The sequence below is a fragment of the Hypanus sabinus genome, chromosome 13 (assembly GCF_030144855.1).
Source record: "Hypanus sabinus isolate sHypSab1 chromosome 13, sHypSab1.hap1, whole genome shotgun sequence".
Classification (NCBI taxonomy): domain Eukaryota; kingdom Metazoa; phylum Chordata; class Chondrichthyes; order Myliobatiformes; family Dasyatidae; genus Hypanus; species Hypanus sabinus.
In genome coordinates, this window is record NC_082718.1 from 51,117,337 (window position 1) to 51,139,691 (window position 22,355).

The following is a 22,355-nucleotide window of genomic DNA, read 5'->3' on the forward strand; positions in this document are numbered from 1 at the left end:
GGGAAGACTCTGAATGATTTTGAGGGGACACACTCATGTTTATAACTGTTTTATAAAGTTCATGACAACCGTGGTGTATTCATTCAGTTCCTCTGATGAGTCCTTGAACATGGCCCAGTCCTCCGACTCAAAGCAACTCCTGCCTTCCATGACCACCTCCTTGTTGTCTTTACTTCTGGAGCTTTGATCTTTAGCCTCTGCCTGTATGTAGATAGGCAGAGGACAGCCAACAGATCAGATTTCCTGATATTCAGTCTAGGTATGGAGCAGTAGGCATTCCTATTCATAGTATAGCAGTGGTCGAGTGTGTTGGGACCCCTGGTGCTGCAGGTGATTTGTTGATGATAATTGGGTGGAGATTTCTTCAATCAAGCCTGATTGAAGTCCCCAATAATGATATGAATGGTGTCGTGGTAGGCTGTTTCTTGTTTGCGATGGTGGCACTCGAAGTTTTGAGGCTCCTTAACATCAGCCTTTGGCCTTATGTAAACCAGTCAGGATCAAGGAGGAGAACTCTCTTCATAAATAGAATGGATGGCACTTAATTATTAGATGTTCCAGGTTGGGTGAATACAGACCGCTGCATCCAAGGACCACAAAGAGTTGATAATAAAACACAGACCCCCCCCCCCCTCAACCTTTTGCCTTTCTGAATTAGCAGTCCGGTCTACCCTGTGTATTGAGAAGCCCTTGGCTCTGATTACCAAATATGGCATGTTCAGAGTGAGCCACATCCTGCAGAAACACAGAACGTAGCAATTCCTCATTTCCCTCTGGTACAGCAATCTTACCCTTAGGTCCTCAGTCTTGTTCTCTAGCAAGTGTACATTTGCTAACAAGATACTGGGTAGAGGAAGCTTCATATCTCATCATTTTAGTCTGGCTTGGAGCCCTCCCCTCCACCCTCTTTCAGCTATGGCGATACATCTTTGTTCGCTTAAAGATGCCGTAACTGCATGATTAGAGCCTTTCAGAAGATTTTGTAATTGTTACTTCATTAAGATGGTTCAAAAGTACATTACCTAAAGTGAAATTACAGGCTGTAGATTGCAATGAGAATAGTTCAGAAGATATATTTGGCGGTTTTGTAAGCTGCCCGCAATGCATTTCCTTGTGTTATCATCAGGAATGGATCTACCAAAGATACTAGGCTCAAAGCAAGTAGGATCAGGAGATGTCCTGGTTTCTTCGGCCTGCTTATTCTGGTTGTAGCCTCAAATGCTCCTTTCTACATATCTTTTATCCCCTGTTTATCAAAAAACTACCTGTTCTAAAAAAAATCAAAGACTTCCTTCTTCAAAGGAAACAAAGATTGAAATACTCATCACTTCTAGAGAGAAAAAAATCCACATTCCTTAACTGAGTGAATTGTTCTTTGGTAACAGTGACCCATTGTCCTAAACCCCTCCAAATTATTAAACATCCTTCCCACATCCATTTCAACAGGATCGTGTGCATTTCAATCAACTCCTCTCTCATTCTTCAAAACTCCAGAAAATACAAACCTATCCCATACACCCATTCCTCATAAAACAACTATCTCATTCCAGATATCACTAGATGCATTTATATCTTCCCTTAATTAAAGCCAGTACTGTACGCAATAGTCCACATGTGGTCTCATTGTTGAGAGCGTTGCTTGGATTGCATATTGCACTTCACATAAAGGAAAGCTCTACCATTTCCACCCAATACCTCTCCACCTATACCACAACCAATACAGAGGAACACATTTGTAAACATTGCAGCATGACAAACGGGGCTATAAAGGGGAAAACCGTTCCTGGCAAGTTCAATGACTGGTAGGTACAATATCAATAATAATCCATGAGCATTGTAATAGTGCACAACCCTTAGGGATATTTTAAAACAAAATAAACTTCATTCATAATAAAGAATCTTTTGCAAGAATAAACTATGCAATGCTTTTTCATTTTTAAATTCATAGACAATGCGTTAAGTGGTGTTCTATTACATTTCTAAAATCAATAGCACTGTTGCCATTTGTGTGGGCCCCAGCATTGTACACTACTGCAATAATTGAGGGACTTCCTCACCCAACCTGGCCCCTTCTTGTCCCGTAGCAGAAGAAACCTTTACTGTGGTCCTTCCCCACTGAGCCCTTGCAGTGGCTGTGCCAAACTTCAGTACGTCCCTCAGCACATATTCTTGCAACCTTCTGGGATTTAATATGAGCACTGAATAGTTTACTTAATGATAACATTGACGTCAGATGGCTACATGTTTTATACAATGTACCATCTATTCTCCCTGTCAGATCAAGGAGACTGTAGATTGAAGTGTGATGACCACATAGAGGTGCCATATGCAAAGAAATATGTTATTTCTCAGTGAAGCACAAGTGTTTCAGATACCATGTAAGCACGTACCAGTAAGGAGAAAACATAAGCATCATATGCTGGAGAATGAAGTAAAGTTAATCAAATATGGGAGTAGGAGAGAAATGAGGAATTGCTGCAGTCTGAGGTTTCATGGAAACATGGCTCAGTCTGTATATGCCGGATTCAGCAATCAGACTTCTACCATCCTCCAGACATATATATTTTTGACAACACTCCTTCTAAGTATTTTAGTCCTATCTTCTTCATTCAAGAGAAATAAGCTTACCATGTCCACCCTTTCAATTCCACTTAATATCTTCAAATTCAATCTTTCCTTGTGTAAGAAGAGCAATGGAGTACACTTTACATGCTGTCTTAGTCTTGGAAAGTTTGCTGATAAACATCCTACTCTCGTGTTCTGGTGGTTAGTACAAGACGATATAGAGTATTAGCTTCATTTTTATAATTTCATGGAAGTAAAAGAAAACTTTCACCATTTGCACCCGATGCCTCTACAGAAAATAAAGCTGCAGGTTGTATAATCTCTCCTCATAATTTACCTCTCAAAGTTCAGATATCATTCCTATAAATCTATGCAGCATTTCTTGCAAAACTAAAGGATCTCCTCTAAAAAGGGAAGTCCAGAATGGCACACATTGCTACATTGCTACTTGATATTACAGAGATTTACAGCTATGTACAGTATCAGGAAGAATGTGCGCTGTTATTTATTACTGTAAATAATTTAAAAACAAATCAAATTTAGTGAATTCTGACCTTTTCTGTAGGTCCTTGCATTTGTTTCTGCAGATATCTATAAGTTACCAAGACCAACTCCCACCATTATTGTCATTCCAACAGTCTTTTATGTTGTACCTGCTCCGGACTAAAACCCACAGGGTAGCATATCCCCAGTAAACCACATCATGTAACATACTTGTAGCTCAGCTAACATTCTCTCAGTTGTTGCAGCTAATTCAGGCATCTGAAACGTTCCTTCAGCATTTCAAATATTAGCATTAAGAATTCCAGTTCAGCCATGTACATTGCAGCATGCTGTGAATACCAGAGATAAACAGTTCAGGTCTTCTTCTGCATAATGGCTTAGCCAGGAAGTGTATCAATTCAATTCTTGATGTACAGTACTGGGCAAAAGTCTTAGACAACCTTGTGTTGCCTTAAGGCATTTGTTTAGCTTTATTACATTTTCGCTTTAGTAATTCATTTGTAATTATTTTCTAGTTAAAGTTAAGGTTGTTGAAAGTAAATTTGCTGTCTGTGATGTAACGTGGCATGTGATGATGTCACACCCGATTTCACAGCATCTTGTGGGAAATACCGGTTTGGAGAAATGGGAAGGAGGGGGCTTGTGTGTGCAGGATCAGTGCGAGAAAAGTTCCATTTCTATGCACTAAGAAACATCATAGAAGCAATGCCGTAAGTTCATAAGCCAATCCATATGTTGAAGTAAAAAATGTTAACGCTGATTCTGTTAAAAGTAATGACGGTTGATGAAGTTTATTTTCTTGTGCTATTGAAAGTGCTACTGGATAGTTTGTGTTGATGTATTTAAAGCCAGTTGATGGTGTAGGTAGATTCTGACTGTATGTTGTACTTTAATGTAATATAGTTTGTTGTAGTTTTACTTTTACAAGTATTTATGATGTAAATGCGATGCCAAGAAGGAAACAAATACTGTATATATTTTGTATTGTTTTATCAACAGTTTTCACCTTACATTAATGTAGAAGAGTGAACAGTAAACGGTTAATCTTACTGCGATCATGCCCTCATTGACTACGGTTTATACTTGGTGTTTAGTTCAGAGTTCTTACACCTGTACGAGAACACTACAACCCTATGTTTTTTATATAGTTTCAGCTGGTATGGCCTCCACAGAGCCCTGATCATCAAAGTTGTTTTGGATTACCTGGAGAGACAGCCAGAGTCTTGGGAAAGTTCTCCAAGTTCTCCAAGATGCTTGAAGCAACCTACCAGCGAAGTTTCATATAAAACTGCACAACAGTGTACCTAAGAGAACTGATGCAATTTTAAAGGCAAAGGTGGCCACACCAGATATTAACTTGATTTAGTTATTTTTTACTGTTTACTGCTCTTTATAATAAATCTTCTGATATTGAGAAACTTATCAGTTCATTATTTTTGAATCTTTGCTTTACAAATATTTTCATATGCGCACACATATAGATAGATAAATAGAAGATTTTGTGCAGTAACAGGTTAGCCTTGGAGATCCTTCTCTCACACAAAAGTCAAATCCACCACACCAATCTGCTTTGATCCATCATTCAAAGAGGGTTGGTTTAGGATGTTCATAATGCATTTGTGTCTTCTGCTGCCCTGGGTCAGACAGTGACTTGTATTCAAAGATGGTTACAAACAGCTACCGCACCCATATTATGGGACTACATTTGCCTCCAAGCTAAAATAAAGGGTTTGTTTAAATAGTTATTCCATTTTGCTGTAACTTCATGACTGTAAAGCTCATTAAGCAATCCCACTACAACCTTTCCTGAGTTACTCTCTCCTTAATATTGTGAAAATGGAATACCGGACCTGTGGAAGTAATGCACAAGGTTTTGGGTTAGTTTCTGTTGCTACCTTACAGTTATTTAAGAAAGTTAAAGCCAGGCGATTTATTCTCTCCTGAATAAAATTTTTTCCACCAGAACCCGATACGTGCTTTCATTAATTTTCTAAAATATTAAATTTAATATACACACACCTCAGCCACAAGCTAATGAACAAACATTGCACAATGTATCATTTTTATATTAGATCCTACATATTTATAGACTTCAACACAATTATTACCCTCAGGGGATTGGAGTTGGCAGGAAGGCCCCCAAAGGCTGTAGAAACGTTAATGAATTTTCCTATTAATGTGCAGAGCCGGCTTCTTGGCAAGTACTGGTATCTCCATCACTATTTAAACATGCTTTACTATTAATTTGTTTAACCCTATGAATGCTATTGGTTAATCAAAACTTCAACACAGTAAAAATCAGAAGCTGACACATCTTCAATTAATAGTTTATAGTGTTAATTCCAGAATATTAAGTTGCCTGAAGAATGCTCACTGCATTTTCTTGAAGTAGGGGAACATTATACAGTCAAGCCAGACTTTGTGGTGATTAATGGGTAGCATTTTCTATAGTCAAAAATCTAATATAAAGCAGATGGGTTTCTGAAAAATGATTTGAATTTACAGTGAGTACCAGATGTTACATTCTTTTAACTAATTGGGTTTCTGCGTGCACTGCTGGCAATGAAGACTTCTGATCAGAAAAAAAACTTTACCTCTGATTGCAGAGCTGACAGGCAAAGCAGTCCAGGTGATAAACATTGTCCTTGGCTCTCATGACCATCTCAAATGCAGGAATCAGCTTGCTGCATGCGGCACAATTCCCCGTCACACCAAACAACCTGCAAGACAAGGAAGACCAACAAACTCATCACTCGTTGTGGATCCATTTATTTACTTATTTATTTACAGAGATGCAGTGCATAGTAGTAGGACCCTTCTGGCCCTTTGAGACATGGTACCCAACAAACCCCGACTTAACCCAGCCTAATCACACGACTATTTACAACGGCCAATTAACCTACCAACTGATACGTCTTTGGACTGTGGAGAAAACTGGAGTACCTGGAGAGAACTCCTGTGGTCACTCGGAGACCTTACAGATGGTGGTGGGAATTGAACCTGGGTCACTGGTACCGCAAAGCATTGTGCTAACCACTACATTACCATGCCACCCCAGGTAGCCCTCACTGGCTCAGCATTTATTTACCTTCCCACACCTCTGCTGGGATGGCTCTTATGCTCCCAACTCAACTTTAGCCCAAGGCCTTGAGAACCCTAATTCAAGCTTTCAGTTCATGCATGGTTAACGTTAGATGTGAGGGATATCAAGTTGTGCAGAAGAGGCCAAAGGGTTCATCATCAGAGCAGTGAAACATCAGGAGACATTTCTACATCACAGATGGAACCAAGGTTAAAAGCAGCAAATGATTCCATTAAAAGGAGAGTGCAGAAGGATGAGGGAGCAGTTGTCATTGAAACTTACTGAATATGGAGAGGCCTGGATAGAGTGGGCATGGAACTACCTGTGCGAGAGTCTAGGATCTGGGGACATCCCTTCGGGAGTGAGATGAAGAGGAGTTTCTTCAGCCAGAACGTGGTGAGTCTGTGGAGTTTGTTGCCACAGAGGGCTGTGGAAGTCAAGTCACTGGGTGTATTCAAGGCTGTGATTGATAGTTTCTTTATTAATAAGGGAGTTATTAGTTACAGGGAGAAAGGTTTGAAAAGAAAATAATCAGCTGTCTTCAAATAAACAGCTGTAGACAATTTGACGGGCTAAAAAGCCTAATTCTTCTCCTATGATCTTATGGTAATCATAGATCACCTTTAGCAGAAAATCACTTACATGAGGACCAGAAAGTAGATGGAGAGTTTTAAAAAATATAAACATACGAGAATGATAATTAGTAATATTCTTGGTAAAACGTACCAGAATTGGACAGCATTTATATCTTTTTGAAAGTGAATTTGATAAATATTTCAAGAAATAATTTGCAGGGCACTTAGGAAAGAGCAACAGGGTGCAAATAATTAGGTAGCTCTTCCACAAAATAAATCCATTGGGCCGAGTGTCCCCTTTTCACAGCAGAATGATGTGTAACGGATTTCACAGCAACACAGAACACATTGTTAAAAATCAATTCAAAGTTCACAGAGTTAACTGTTAACTCATCATCTCGAAAGAGGGGCAGATCTGAGCGGAAAAAGGTGTAATGAGGATCTCTATACAAAACAGCATCAATTACAGACCTTAAAAATCTGAACGTGAATGACAATGCGTCAGATAGTTAATGGTGCTTCCTACATAGTACGAGGCTCCCTACTCTCCCTTCGCAAGACTGTATGAATAGTCCTTACTTTCCTATGCCAAACAGGAAACGTGAGAGCTCTTATTACACTGTTGTAAAACAGCAACACCTCAAAAATACAGTGCACTTGGGAAACAAACTTATCTTTCTTTGAAACACGGAGGCTTACCAATTCAAAGATGTACATGCTTTTCTTGGTGATTTTCTGCTTTAAACATTCTATTTAAAGACCTGTGCCAGCATCAAGCACTAACTAATCATCTGGAACCTGCAATGGAACAATGCCTGCAGATCACCTGAAAGCATCTTGACCACAGCTTGCCAAGAAGCACCACCTAAATACAACTAAGACGAAGATGATTCAGCCAGTTTGGAAGACGAACGCTCTTTAAAATGGACATTTTGGAACACCACTGTTGTATAGTAAATGCATAATAAAACCAGAACGCTAGAAATGCTCAGCAGTTTCAAACACAAATAGCTAATGTTTCAAGTCAATGAGCAACCTAAAATATTAACTCTGCTTCTCTCTCCTCAGATGCAGAGCATTTCCAGCATTTTGATTCTAATTCTAATGTAATGAATCTGCAGGTTTTTTTCTTTTCTAAACCAGATTTTCATCTCCAATCAAGCCACTTTTTATTGCTGCTGCTCCTGTTCCATGTTGTAGGATCATAATCAACATCCATGCTGACCATCAAATACCTTTCTACATTATCACTAATCAGGTCCTTGCTTGAATCCCCATCAACTCCATCCACCTCTTCACTTTATTCATCTGGCCCACCACCTACACCTGGGGCAACTTACAGAAGCCAAATAACCTACCAGGCACCATGCCTTTGGTGTTTGGGAGGAAACATGCCTGATAGGTTGAGCTACAGTTTTTCTCTTTGGAGCCAAGGAGGATGGGAGGCGAGTTGATAGAGGTGTACAAGATGATAAGAAGCACAGATCGAGTGGACAGAGACTGTTTTCCAGGGTGAAAAAGTTGAATATGGGTGGGGGGGGGGGGGAGCATAATCGAAGGTAAATGGAGGAAAGTAGAGGGGAGGTGTCAGAAGTACTTTTTTTTTCACAGAGAGACTGTTGTGTGTTTAACACACTGCCAGGAGTGGTAGTAGAGGCAATGCATTTGAGGCATTTAAGAAACTCTGAGATAGGCACATGGATGTCAGAAAAAAATGGAGAGCGCTGTTGGAGGGAAAGGTTAGATTGATCGTACAGTAGGTTAAAAGGACGGCACAATATTGTGGGCCGAAGGGCCTGCACTGTGCTGTAATGTTATATGTTCTGTGTTTTATGTTCTAAGATGGAGCACATGTGGGAAACCCATGTGGGCAGGGGGAAAGAAAAAGATACAAACTGACACAGATAGGACCCAAGGTCAGGATTAAAGCCATCTGTGTCTCTGGAGCTGTTGAGACAGGAGTGCCAATTACTGCACCACTCTGCTGCCTGCTGTGTTATTTGACTCTTCTTTTGCAATAGTCAGTTAGATGTCACTATACCAGCTGAAGATGGTTTCCTTTACAGGAGGAGATTGTGACCATCATCAATATAACACTGCCTTCCAGTGGTGGAGACCAGAAAATCACTGGAACCACTCAACGTAACACCTTCTGAGCAGGAAGTTAGATTCAGATGCGCGTTGTCCGAATGACTACAGGCACCTAGTCGAAAGAGTTAAGAAGTTAACTCGGAATGAAGTTGGGCCACAGTTAAAAATTTCTGTTTAGCCATTAAACACAAATACAGCGGTGAACCTTGTAAAGAGATTCACAGTTTTATTTTAAGAGTCAATATCCGAAATTCTGAAGGTAGCATTAATCTTCACCTAATTTGGAAATGTATCCAAAGCTATCAACCATAGTGCACATCAGACATATTACACATTTTTTCCAGCAATCATCTCCAAAACTCCCCCCTGAAACATTACCACAGGAGAGATTATTGTTTATTTGCATTAAGTTGTGGATTAACTTTAATTCTACCAGTGACCGGGCTGGTGGAATTGTTAACATTCTGCAGCACTATCCTGGGGTTAATCAAAACTTCTGGTGCAGTCTGGTATTTCTTGCTCTCTGAGTGCGGGTGTTTCTCTGGTTTCCTCCCAAATTCCAGAGATGGGCATCAGGTAGAATTTACTTGCCACTGGAAAATGTCCCTGGTGCATAGGAGAATGGTAGAATCATTTGGGAAGAGATGGAAATGTGTAGCAAGTTAGAAGGAATACTGTAGGTGACGATATAGGGATACTTGATGGTCAGCATGGATGTGATGGGCCAAAGGGCCTATTTCTACACTATAATGACTATGACAATCCTGCTTGGCCACAAATTATTTAGCGTTCTCAAACCCTCTGGTTCACCTGACCAGTCTCTGTGAAACTTAATGGCCCTCAGGTCCAAATTCAAACCAATTCCTTTCACCCCTCTTTACCCTACCTTCTTAAGCCCATCACTTCCATTAAATTTTGCACTATAAACATTGTTGGAAATTTCTTAACAGTGAATTTAATTTATACTATTGACAGGCATCCCCCACAGGAGAAACAGCCATCCGATAACAGAATATTAAGCCATTGAGTTTTGGATAATAAAAATAATGAACAGAAAACTACAGTTGCAATTTTCATTTCTTGTTAAGTACCTCTGTGGCTTAGCTCCAAACTAAGAACATAGGTGGAATATTTAACCTATGATTGCACAATGAGGGATATAAAAGCAATTTTTTTGAAATGCAGATTAATTTTTGTAATGTAATTGCACATTAACTTTTCTCATTGAATTTCCTGAACCTGAGTTAGTATAAACTCAGTTTTATGATTTCATCTAGGACTCATAAAGCTTTCATTAGACAACAAGACTAATGTAGACATAGATTCAAAGTAAATAATATTTCTGTAGAAAGCAAAATTGCCTACACAGTTGAAGCTTTGTCAAATAATTTTGTTGCAATCAATAAGCAACTCAGAGTTTGTAACTCAAGAGTAGAAGGATTATAGGAACTGGCTGTTAAAACTAATTCTTATAATCCTACATAGTATTAATAAGAAATAACTTGAAATTGGTTGATGGTCTAATTGGTATAGTATGTTAAAATTTACTGAATAATATTTGAAAACTGTTCAAAAAGCTCCTTTGCTTTTTTCTGAACTCCCGATGTTACAAACAAGCAATGCCCTTTATTCCCAATCATTTTCAATGCAATATTGCATTTCGCCTCCAATGAGTTACCATGGGAATGGAGCTAATCTACAAGTCAAATGGGAAACTGCTCAACTTCTCTCAACTTCACTCGAGAACCAAATTCATTTGACCCAATGCTTTGACAAAGCATGTGTAAGCGGTTGTTCGAAAACCAAGTCTCACCTTATTTTCTATCTGGATCAACCTGACAGTATGAACATGAATTCTCAAACTTCCAGTAATTCCTCCTCTCCCCTTCCGTCTTTTATCACTCCTCATTCTGACACCCTGTTTATCCTTTCACTTCCCCTCATCTGCCCATCACCACCCTCCTTCCCTTTCTCCCACGATCCACGCTCCTCTCATATCAGATTCCTTTCCTTCGCCCCTTTACCTTTTTCACCTATCAGCTCCCAGCTGCTCACTTCATTTCCCCCTACTCACCCAGTTACCCCCACCTTACCTGGTTTCACTTATCAACTCTCAGCTTGACCGCCTTCCCTTCTCCCACCACCTTATTCTGTCTTCTTTCCCCTACCCTTCCAGTCCTGAAGTGTCTTGGCCCAAAACATCGACTATTTATCCATCTCTGTAGAAGTTGTCTAACCTGCTGAGTGCCTTCAGCATTTTGTATGCAATGCTCCGACTCATTGTCATATTGTTGAATGAAGCCCACAAAAGATATCTGGAAACTAAAACATTCACAAAAGAAAGGTCCTCTGCAATCTGCACTGCTATGTGACACTACCCTTGGCAAGAGGTAGAGCTCTGCCTACAACTCAGGTGCCACTCCTCAAAAGAGGCAGGCATTCAGGGAATTCATTTCATCTTTTAATGTGTCAAAATGGCTGAGCCAAAGTGTGGTTGAAGATTAAGATAACAAACCCAGCATAAAGTTCAAGGACCTGCTGAGCTGTTATGATCGCCACCTTCCTGTAAACATCAAGGACATCGATGATCCAGAGTAGCTATCAAAATACTGGAGAGATACTACTGATGCTTTATGCAGGCTCTCGACCTGGATTACTGGCAATTTCTTTCCCTCGCAGATGCTGTTACAACTGCTGAGCTCCTCAGTCGTTTGCCTTCTGCTCCATCTTTAGTGGTAGGATTAGCACGCCAGCATCAATGAGCTCTCTCCAGGCCAACACCTCTTAACTCTGAGGCTCTAATTACTCTCAGCAACCCATAATGTCCACATGCCTGAAAACCTTCCTGCTCTCCAAAATAAAAGGCACTCTTCTCAAAGTTGTCATATCAAGAGGTTTTCAGAAGGACTGTGAAAGTATTTCAAGAACATTCATAACACCTTATTCTAAATATGTGACATTCTCGGCAAACAACAGGAATGCCTGGGCTGTGACCAAGCAAGTAGAAGATGAACATTCAGGTTGGCAATAGGAATTCAAGGTCCCTTCATGGGAGCAGCAGACAAGGCACACCCCAGCAAACATCTCCTTCCCACTGCCTCCAGGTCCTGCATTAACCTCCACCATCATAGAATCCACAGTCAAAACAAATCCCATTTGTACAAGTTGCTTTACAAGGGCATCTTAATTGGAATATTTTTGCCTTATGTACTGAGGTACAGTGAAACTTTTGTTTTGCATCTTTACGTACAGATTCGATCATTACCCAGTGCACTGAGGTAGTACATAGTGAAGCAATAACAGAATGCAGAATAAAGTGGAACAGCTACAGAGAAAGTGCAGTGCAGGCAGATAATAAGATCCAAGATCGTAATGAGGTAGATAGAGAGCTCAAGAGCTCACTTTATCATACTGGGGCAAGGGTTCCCAACCTGGGGTCCATGGACATCTTGCTTAATGGTATTGGTTCATGGCATTAAGAAGGTTTTGTACTAGGGAAACATTCAATAGTCGTCTAACAGCTGTGCAAGTACTACGTGCTTTCAGGCTTTTCTATCTTATGACCAATGAGAGATGTTCAAGATGTGTGAGGTCTTTGACCATGCTCCTGCTCTACCAAGTACGTATAGACAAAGTCCATGGAGGGAAGCCTGGTTTCCATGATGTGCTGGGCTCTGTCCACAACTCCCCGAAGTGTTGGATTTTAGGAGAGTGTGATGGGACCTGATTCAAACACATTACAGGTCTTGACAGGGTGAATGTTTCCTCCAGTTGGGAACACGAGAACTGTCTAAAGGCAAGAGGCAGCCTATTTAAAATGGAAGAGGATGGAAATTTTCTCTTGAAAGCTGTGAATCCTTCAAGCACTTTTCCTTAATGAGCAATGAAACCAGTGTTTGAATACTGTTTGTGAAAAAAAGACATATAGGTAGATTCTTAATAAAAGAGGGTGTAAAGGGTTACTGCAGGTAGACGGGACTGTGAAGTTCAAGTTGCTTCAAAGCAGTCATTAAGTGGCAGAATAGAAGAGGAACTGAGCGATGTACTCCTCTCAACTTTTGTGTGCACAAGTAAATTCCTTAAGGGATATACTGGTAGACTCCAGCACTAAGTTGGTTATGAGACTGGGGAACAATCACAAAAATGCTGGAGAAACTCAGCAGGTCAGGCAATCTATGGAAGGAGATAAACAAAACAACATTTCTGGCCAAGGCTCTACGTCAGGACTGGAAATGAAGGAGGCAGGAGCCAGAATACAAAGGTAGGGAGAGGGGGAGGAGTATAAGCTGGCAGGTGTTAGGTGAAGGGGGATGTAGTGCATGGGGGAAGAGGGGATGATGTAAGGAGTTGGGAGGTGATAAGTGGAAAATGTAAAGGGCTGAAGAAGGAGTCCAATAGTGGACAGTAGACCAAGGAATAAAGGGAAGGACAAAGGGAACTGGAGGGTGGTTATGGGCAAGTCGTGAGGGTGGGGGAAAGAGAAGGGGTGAGAAGGTAACCAGAATAGAGAATGGAAAAGGAGAGGGGGAGGCAGAAGAAAAAAAAGATGGTGGGGGGGAGAAGAGATTACTGGAAGTTAGAAAAATCTATGCTCATGCCATCAGGTTGGAGGTTACCCAGACAGAATATGAGGCATGGCTGCTCCAAAGTGAATTTGGCCTCGTCGTTAGCTACTGAGTTCCTCCAACATTTTGAGGTGTTGCTCAAGATTTGCAGCATCTGCAGTCTTGCTTCTGTTTATGAGACTGAGGTTTGCCTTTTGGAAAAATAAAACAAGGGCTACAGAGAGAGGTTCAACATTTGAGGCCATTTCCACTCTGCACAGGGAGGCAATGCAACACAATGGCTGCATACTTCTTAATTACACTGATTAGACTTCTGCTGGAGAGGAACTTACAGAGCACTGAACAGCTTTCTAATATCTATGAGATGCAATACTTGATTTGACCAAAAACAAATGGCCCTATTAGGTTTTAATGCGCATATTTCATGGCAAAAGAGATTGGAGGGTCTAACTGAATGGTTGTGGCAATCCTGCAGCTGTCCTGTTCTTGCTGGGATAATAGTAAATCATAGAACAAGCAATGTTACACTAGGGAGCAATGCAGTTTAAAATGGGCCACAGCAGCACCTCCTGTCTTGCGAAACATATGGTGGATATACTGCAGAATATAATGAGTTACTGATATTAGCTGTTTGCATTTAGATTGTGAAGCCCAACTGCCAACACATAATAAAAAAAGGAAAGAAGTCTATTTGCAATACTTCTGCATATACCATTAGCAATTTGATTATTTTATATAAAGCATCATTAAGAAAAATGAACTCAGCCATTTCACCTGTCAAGACAGCAATTTCACTGCTCTACCAACTGGACAGTAGTACTGGGACCACAAATTAGTTCCCAAGCTAAAATGAAATAATGGGGTATTTAAAGCACTCAGGCATGTATATCTTTGAACATGAAATATGTTGAACAAAGCCGAGATGCAATTTAAAATGGAAGCAACGATTTGTTTTTGATTTGTGCAAATTCAACACAGATCAATTCAAATTCTGAACTAATAAGTTTGGCTCCTTTATCTGAATAGATATTAAAACAAATGCGGACCCAGCAGAATCTAATAAATACACTCAATGGCCACTTTATTAGGTACATCTGTTCACCTGCTCGTTAATACAGGTATCTAATCAGCTAATCATGTGGCAGCAACTCAATGCACAAAAGCATGCAGACATGGTCAAGAGGCTCAGTTGTTGTTTCAACCAAAGATCAGAATGGGAAGAAATATGATCTAATGACTTGGACAGTGACTGTTGGTGACAGACAGGGTGGTTTGAGTATCTCAGAAACTATTGATCTGGGATTTTTGTGCACACCAGTTTCTGGAGTTTACAGAGAGTGGTGCAACAAACAAAAAAAAAAGTTGAGTGAGTGACAGTTCTGCAAAGGAAAACATATTATTAATGAAAGAAGTCAGAGGAGAGTGGCCAGACTAATTCAAGCTTGAGGGGAAGATGACACTAACTCAAATAGCCATGTGCTGGAACAGTATTGTGCAGAAGAGCATCTCTGAATGCACAACAGATCTAACACTGAAGTGGATGGGCTTCAGCAGCAGAAGACCATGAATATACAATCAATGGCCACTTTATTAGGTACAGGAGCTACCTATTAAAGTGGCCACTGAATGCATCTTACAGCAAGCAACACTTTCAATCTCCCAAACCTAACTGTTTCCTTCCAGTTTACATTTGATTTGGTACCATATTTGCAAAATAAGCAGAGCTGCAGGTACTGGAATCTGAAACAAAAAACAGAAATGCTGGAAGAATTCAGCCAGTCAGCAGTACCTATGGAAAAGAAACCAGTTAACGTTTCAAGTCAGTGACTCAGCCAGCTCCATTGCAGACACAAGCCTCCCCACTATTGAGGACATCTTTAGTAGGTGATGCCTCAAGAAGGTGACATTCATCATCGAGAATAATGATATCCCAGAGATGTCAGATTCTTATTGCTACCATCAGGGGGAGATACAGGAGCCTGAAGACAAATACTCAATGTTTCAGGAGCAACTGTTTATACTCTGTCCTCAGATTTCTGAACGGTTCATGACCACTACTTTACTCTTCCTCTTTTGCATTATTTAAATTTTTTTATTGCAACTGATAATAATTATTTCAATTGTACTGCTGCGACAAAACAACAAATTTCATTGACATTGATAACAAACTTGGATCTTATTCCAAATGTGTACTGATCATTGAGGCACCATTATCCAGTAGGGTATTCTTTATTTAATGGTTTTTTTTTTAGAAATTTAGAACCACAGTTACCTGCTTGCAAATGAGTTGTAAAAATCTTTGCCCGTCTTCCATCTCCCAGACCCAAAGTAGCTGAGGATCAGTAACTGAGCTTTAAAATGGGCATTTGTCAGGAGACAAGCCTTGGACTTTTCTGGCAATGCTTAAATTTGGTATTAAGCAGAAAAGCCTGTGCATTTGAGCAAATCCAAAGCTCACACTATAATTTATTATATCAAAGGTTTTTTAAAAATAATTTAAAATATTTGCAATGTACTTAAATATTCCCTAGAAAATTTTATTCAAGACTAATTAAACCATACTTCTTTCCTAAAAAATGTTTTAATTTGATCTATCTCAAAGCATAATTCAAATTGGGGGCAGACTGGAACAATGGAAAATCTTTAATAACATGGCTCTTTTTAAATCTATTACAAAGTGAAAGAAAATTTGGCCATTATACGTAGAAACTATGTGCCTTAATGGAATGAGTTTTCCAAAAGAGATGCAAATGGTGTTAAAAATCAGCAGTAATGGTTATCACATTCACTATCTGTGAACTGACCTGGTCTTCTGAGAATTACAACTATGTCGACTACAATTACTTTAGGTTACTGAATAATACTAACTGACCTTTTGTTTCTGCACCTATTCTCATCTGGAGAAGTTGGTCACTTTGCAAAATCTTCCTATCATTTATACTTATGTTAATTTAGTATGTTGAACTTCTGTTGAATCTGTAACTACGTTCCCTTGCTCATTTTTCCAGCCATCTCCTGCATTGTCTTGAGAATGATGATTGCAGAATAGAACTATACTGATGCACTTCAAGGGGTGCAATATCATGAAACCCAATATGCAAGCTTCAGCCTCATAAACCTGCTGAAATATATTGTACAATTCCACCCACAACATATTTTAATATTAATGCATCTGAAATGTTTCTGTCCAATTACTAGCTCTTGGTTATTTCAATCCCATTAGATTGTCAACCAAACTTTGAAGTAAAATGGAGGATAATATATAGTCAGATGGTACCATTGGGAGAAATCCATTTTCATTGTGCTTGAAGTTGAAACAGCATACTGGAAATATTGCCAAAGTGCATTTAGTTCCAGACCAGGCAACAATTGTATTTCATCTGGAAACAAGATGGGAGTCTATGAACTTGACAAGTCTGTGCTTGAGGGTGGTTCTGCAGGGATTTTCAACCATTCTAGCTACGTGACCAATAACAGTGGCAGCTTCATGTTTTTCTGGTACTTTGCAGGAGCCTTCAGAAAACAATTGGTCAGAAGTTCTCCAAGGAGGATTGCATCACCTTTGCACAACACAGACAATAAAATGTATCATCCATCCCGATACCTTCAGAGCCAATTACTTATAATGGTTGTACCTGAAGAGGAGCAGTCATAATTCAAACCAACACAAAGGGTCAGCACCATGATACCTGGCTCTGGAGGATCGTAAGGAAATGAGAGAAAATGGATGTTTTATTCTTGCGATGACAATGATTCAAATATCGATGTCACTGCTGCATGGCACAACACATGCGACAGATACTCTTTTCAAGTACTATTTACCATGCGATCATGGAGTTAGATGCAGGAATATGCCTGGGAGGTGGCCTAAAAGAATATTTCACAAAAGTTTGACAAAGTTAAGCTAGTGCAGAATACATACAGCAATGAAACAACATGAAAAAGCATTTCAGACAGGGATATGGGTCTGAGAAGAGCTGGCTGTTTGCCAGACCTAGTGGGTTTAGAACATGGGCAGCATTATCATGCACTAAATACATCTGCAACTATGAAGCTCCTGATGAAAGTCTTGGCCCAAAATGTCTACGATTTATTCCTCTCCATAGATGCTGCTCGACCTGCAGAGCTTCTCTAGTATTTTGTTTAAATACCATGAAACTATTTACCTTATTGCTCTCATTCTGTGTTTTTTATATATACTGTAAACAAAATTAGTTAATGATGTAAAGTTAGCTGCTGAATAACCCAAATGCAAAATGTCTTCAATTCAAACAATTTCACAGCTCCCAATAGAGAGCTCTACTTTTGCCTGTGCTACATTATTCCACGCCTGTTCTCTTTATTTATTCAGCGATACAGTGTGCAGTATATCCCTATATCGTTCTGGCCCTTTGAGCAACACTGCCAAAGCAATTCCTTTGACAAACTCAATTAACCCTAACCTAATCATGGGACAATTTACAATGACCAATTCAAAATGGACAGCAGGATAATATTGTGAATTCCTTGCAAAGTCGTGACCACTAATATTGTCCTCAGTGCAACGGTGCATTGAACCACTAGCCTACCTTGAGCATTCACATACCTGCACATTGGCATATGTGGATCTTTAATTGTGGCTTGGTTGTAGTTTCGATTTCAAAAGGAGGCATTAAGTGAGTGACCCAAAAGATCCTGCAGATGTTGGAGCACACACTAGATGCAGGGGGAGCTCAGCAGGTTATGGCTACTATCACCACCAACTCTGCCTCTGTGCATCCTGCATATCACTTTGAATTCTTCCCATGCATTTGCTTCACTAACTCACACCTTCACCCACCTTGCAGCAGAAGTCTCCTTTTCGTTCAGAGCCTCAAACACACATTAGTAGACAAAATACTAATTAGTTCGTTCCTTCAGACCCTTATACACAAAGCCTGCTACTCGTGATTTCTGCACAGGGGCCCAAGCACTGACTGAGTCAGCTCTTCTCATGAGTGTAACTGTTCCATTGGCTAGCTCTCAATCAATTCTCTGTCCCTTTGCCACCCTGAATGTGGTCTCATCCACTGTTCTAGAAAGCTCTGTGAAAACTCGACACATCTTTCAACTGGACTGCAGCCCGTCACACTAAATATTGAGTAACACGTATCAAGTGCTGGAGGAACTCAGCAGGTCAAACAGCACCTGTGGAGAGGAATACACAGTTGCCATTTTGGGATGAGACCCTTCATCAGAATTCATTCAACATTGAGCTCCATAACTTCAGCTACCAACTCAACTGATTCTATTTCCACCTCCCCTAGAGCAGGGGTTTCAACTTTCTTTGTGCCATGGACCCCTACGACCAACCAAGGGGTCTGTGAGCCCTGGTTGGGAACCCGTTCCAGAGTCTCACCAGCCCCATTGTCACCTCACCATTCCAAATGCAATTTCAATCCTTTTGCACATATTTCCCCTTTTGAGTTTCCTTTTACCCTTTCTGCATTATATCTTGAAAAGTTTCTACTTCCGATCAATAGCCTGAAATCATAGTTCTGCTCCCATGCCGAGGATTTCCAGGAATATTTTATATCATTCGCTGTGAAGTAATGAGTGGCAAGATCTGTCCTAGAAAATATCAGACTGTACGAAGTAAGAAGAATGCATGTGTCTGTGCCAAATCCTGCACTCTCATTACGTACATGTAGAACAATACAGAAATCAGGCCTGAACTGTTCTTCACCAATCAACTTCCCGGCTCTTTACTTCAACCCCCCTCCCAGTTTCATCTATCACCTACCTCCTTGCATTTCTTTCCCCTCTCCCCCACTTCTCATCAGAACTCTGACCTGCCGAGTTCTGCCAGCATTTTGTGTTGCTTTGGACTTCCAGCATCTGCAGTATTTCTCATGTTGAAGGAGAGTATGTGGCCTGGATGGTGAGGGTCCTTGATGATGGATGCTGCTTTCTTGTAGCAGTGGTCTCTGTAAATATGGTCGATGGTGTGGTCAGCTTTGCCTGTGATGTACTGGGCTATATCCATCACTTTCCGCTGACTTTTCCATTCCTGGCCATCGGTGTTTCCATACCAGGTCATGATACAAATAGTGCATCTATAGAAGTTTGGTGACATGCTGAAATCTATGCAAACTTCAAAGCAAGTAGAAGTTTGTGTAGTCCTGCCTTCTATATAATGGTACTTACATGCTGATCTCCATCAGATTGTCCAATAGGACTTTTGGTTACATTTCTTTGCTTACTATTGAAGGTACTGGCTGACACAACATATTAAATGTTGGTCTTTCAATTGGAGGTTAAATATCAGCTTTGATGGATGCCGTAAGTGTTCCTTACACTGAATGTGAAATTATTATTGGACTTATTTAAATTTCTAATGGAACTGCACCCTCAGGACTCAAGTGCCCTAAATTCAGCACAAAGATTTGGAAGAGTGGCTACCCAACAGGGGTGAAGCACTCAGTGGAGATATAGTCACATGTATTCTTTGAGTCCAGTGTACCTGACTAATTCAGGGGTCCTCAAAAGGGAGTTTCCAGCTTCCATCTCATTCCTAAACCTCTTACCCTGAGCAGTAGCATAAGAAACTATCTCTCTGTACAATTCTATCCACATATTATTTTGCAGTTGTATTAATAACTTACTCCCACTCCTTTTCTCACTCCTTGGAGTTCAAGAAAACAATCTGAATTACAACAGCATCCTTGAATGGCTGGAAGAGATTGTTTTTTTGCACGTTAAGAGGCTCATTGGCTTTGAGGTGCATGACAGTAATTGTAGAGGCAATGGGTTGTTACTTCTCGTGAAACCATTTAATAACCAAACTTTTATAGATGTCCCACAAGCTTTAATTGCAGAAAACACATTTCTCAACAAAATAGATGTGTAGGCTTGCGCATATCAGTTAACCCTTTACAGAGCTTCTTTGTAAGCAAACCGTTCATTATTGTGCTTCAGGCCCTGTAGCAATGGTCCCACACAGAAGATCCTGATTTATGGCTCTGGTGTGTTTTCAGAGGTGGGCCCTGCTCAAGATCCAGTCATTCACGCATGAGTCTGAACAATGTGTATCAGAGCCGATCTCAGTCCTATTCACACTTCTATTGAAGGTCAATCAGAAGCAAATCTAATCATCCTCTCAATACAAGATTACTGCAGCATATAATGGAGACTAATAAGTTCTATACAAAGCATGGCCCCATGTAGTCTGTATTGTGCGGCCAGATTTCTTTAAGCTCTATCCAAAGACAGGAAGTTATTTAGGATTTATAATAACACATTTCCAAGTGGCAAACTTCAAGGCTAAATGCCCTCACTCTTGCCTTAGTCATTCCACTCTAGGACTCAATCACAAGATAAACACAAGAAAATCTGCAGGAGCTGGAAATACAAAGAAACACAAACAAAATGCTGGAGGAACGCAGAAGGTCAGGCAGCATCGATGAAAGTGAATAAAGTCGATGCTTTGGGCCGAGACCATGCTGATTGACCTGAGTTCCTCCTGCAGTTTGAGTGTCTGTGTTGCTCAATCACAATTCATTTTTGGGAAAGTACAACTTTGCCACCTTGCAGACATTAAAGGCTACAGTTGCTGTAATCTAGAGCAGAAGAGAAACTGCTAGAGGAACTCAACAGGTCTGGCAGCATCTGAAGAGGTGGAGAAATGGTCAATATTTTGGATTGATTCCTGACTCAGGGTCTCGACTTGAAATGTCCACCATCCCTTTGACTCCATTGATAGTTTGATGTGCTAAAACTTCTACCATCCCTTTGCCTCCATTGACACAGAGTGACCCACTAAAATGTCCACCTCCCTTTGCTCCTATTGATACGGTTTGACCCATTGAAACGTCCACCATCCTTCTGCCTCCATTAATAATGTTTGACCGCTGAGTTCCTTTAGTAGTTTGTGTTTCATTGCCACCTTGCAAATTGATTAAAGGAATCTTTCTGTTGAATACAAGGGGTTGATGATCTTCTGACTAATTCAAGAGAGCAGAGATATTCCTCCAGCATCTATACCTAGCAACTGACCACTGACCTGATGACAGTTTGTGGAACGCTGCATCGCCAAAGTGAAAAATAACTTGACTATTAACCACCAAGGCATAGTAAGGGGATTCGATGTTATTCCTAAACATTAACTTCGTCTTTTACAGATGGTACAAAGATATTCCACCAAAATGCTAGGTTTACATCTCTAACAGAAACACAAGTTGCTACACTAAACACGAGGAAATCTGCAGATGCTGGGAATTCAAACAACAACACACACAAAATGCTGGTGGATCACAGCAGGCCAGGCAGCATCTATAGGGAGAAGCGCTGTCAACGTTTCGGGCCGAGACCCTTCGTCACAAATATTTGATTTCCATCCATCTGGACTTCAAAACAAAAGCTGAACTAATCTGATGGGACAGTTATAATGCCTTTGACACCCAGCCCAATCAAAAGAAAATTGAGCAGCAAGAGCAAGTATAAAATGCTTAAACTGACAGCTTTTAATTTGAACTTTACAGCAGGCAACTGAGGAAAGATTTTAGAGTTGGCAGGATTAGCCTTTCCAGCAAGGACTGTACCAGTGTGGATGTGAAACCGTCATCCAATTAACAGTGCCTCAACAACTTCCATTTCAAAAGCAAAGTCAATTAAAATACAATAATGGATGGCACTGTGTTCCCATTCTTTGACGTTGGATTGGACTGGACATTCCACTTACTAAAAGTAAGTTTAGCATACAGTGCACAGGAATACAAAGGACAGAGGGTGCTTTGTGAGTCAGAGTCAGCTTTATTATCACTGAAATATGTCGTGAATTTTGTCATTGTGTGTGTGTGTGTGTGTGTGTGCGTGCGCGCATGCGCATGCTTTTGTGTGTATGCATTTTTATATGCGTGTGCGTGTACATGTGTGTGTGTGTGTGTGTGTGTGTGTGTGTGTGTGTGTGTGTGTGTGTTTGAGAGATTTGCAAAATCCAAGCAGAAATTTTTCTGT

The 22,355-nt window shown here is 40.3% G+C and overlaps 1 protein-coding gene across 5 annotated transcripts in view; it reads right to left on the minus strand.

The window, feature by feature from the left end:
* The window catches only part of lmo3 (LIM domain only 3), an 84,481-nt gene that overhangs the window by 15,372 nt on the left and 46,754 nt on the right, over positions 1 to 22,355 (minus strand). For all 5 annotated transcript variants that reach the window (XM_059986895.1, XM_059986893.1, XM_059986891.1 and 2 more), the window contains exon 3: positions 5,664 to 5,789. In XM_059986895.1, coding sequence (XP_059842878.1) covers positions 5,664 to 5,789 — 126 coding nt within the window. The remainder of the gene's footprint in view (positions 1 to 5,663; positions 5,790 to 22,355) is intronic.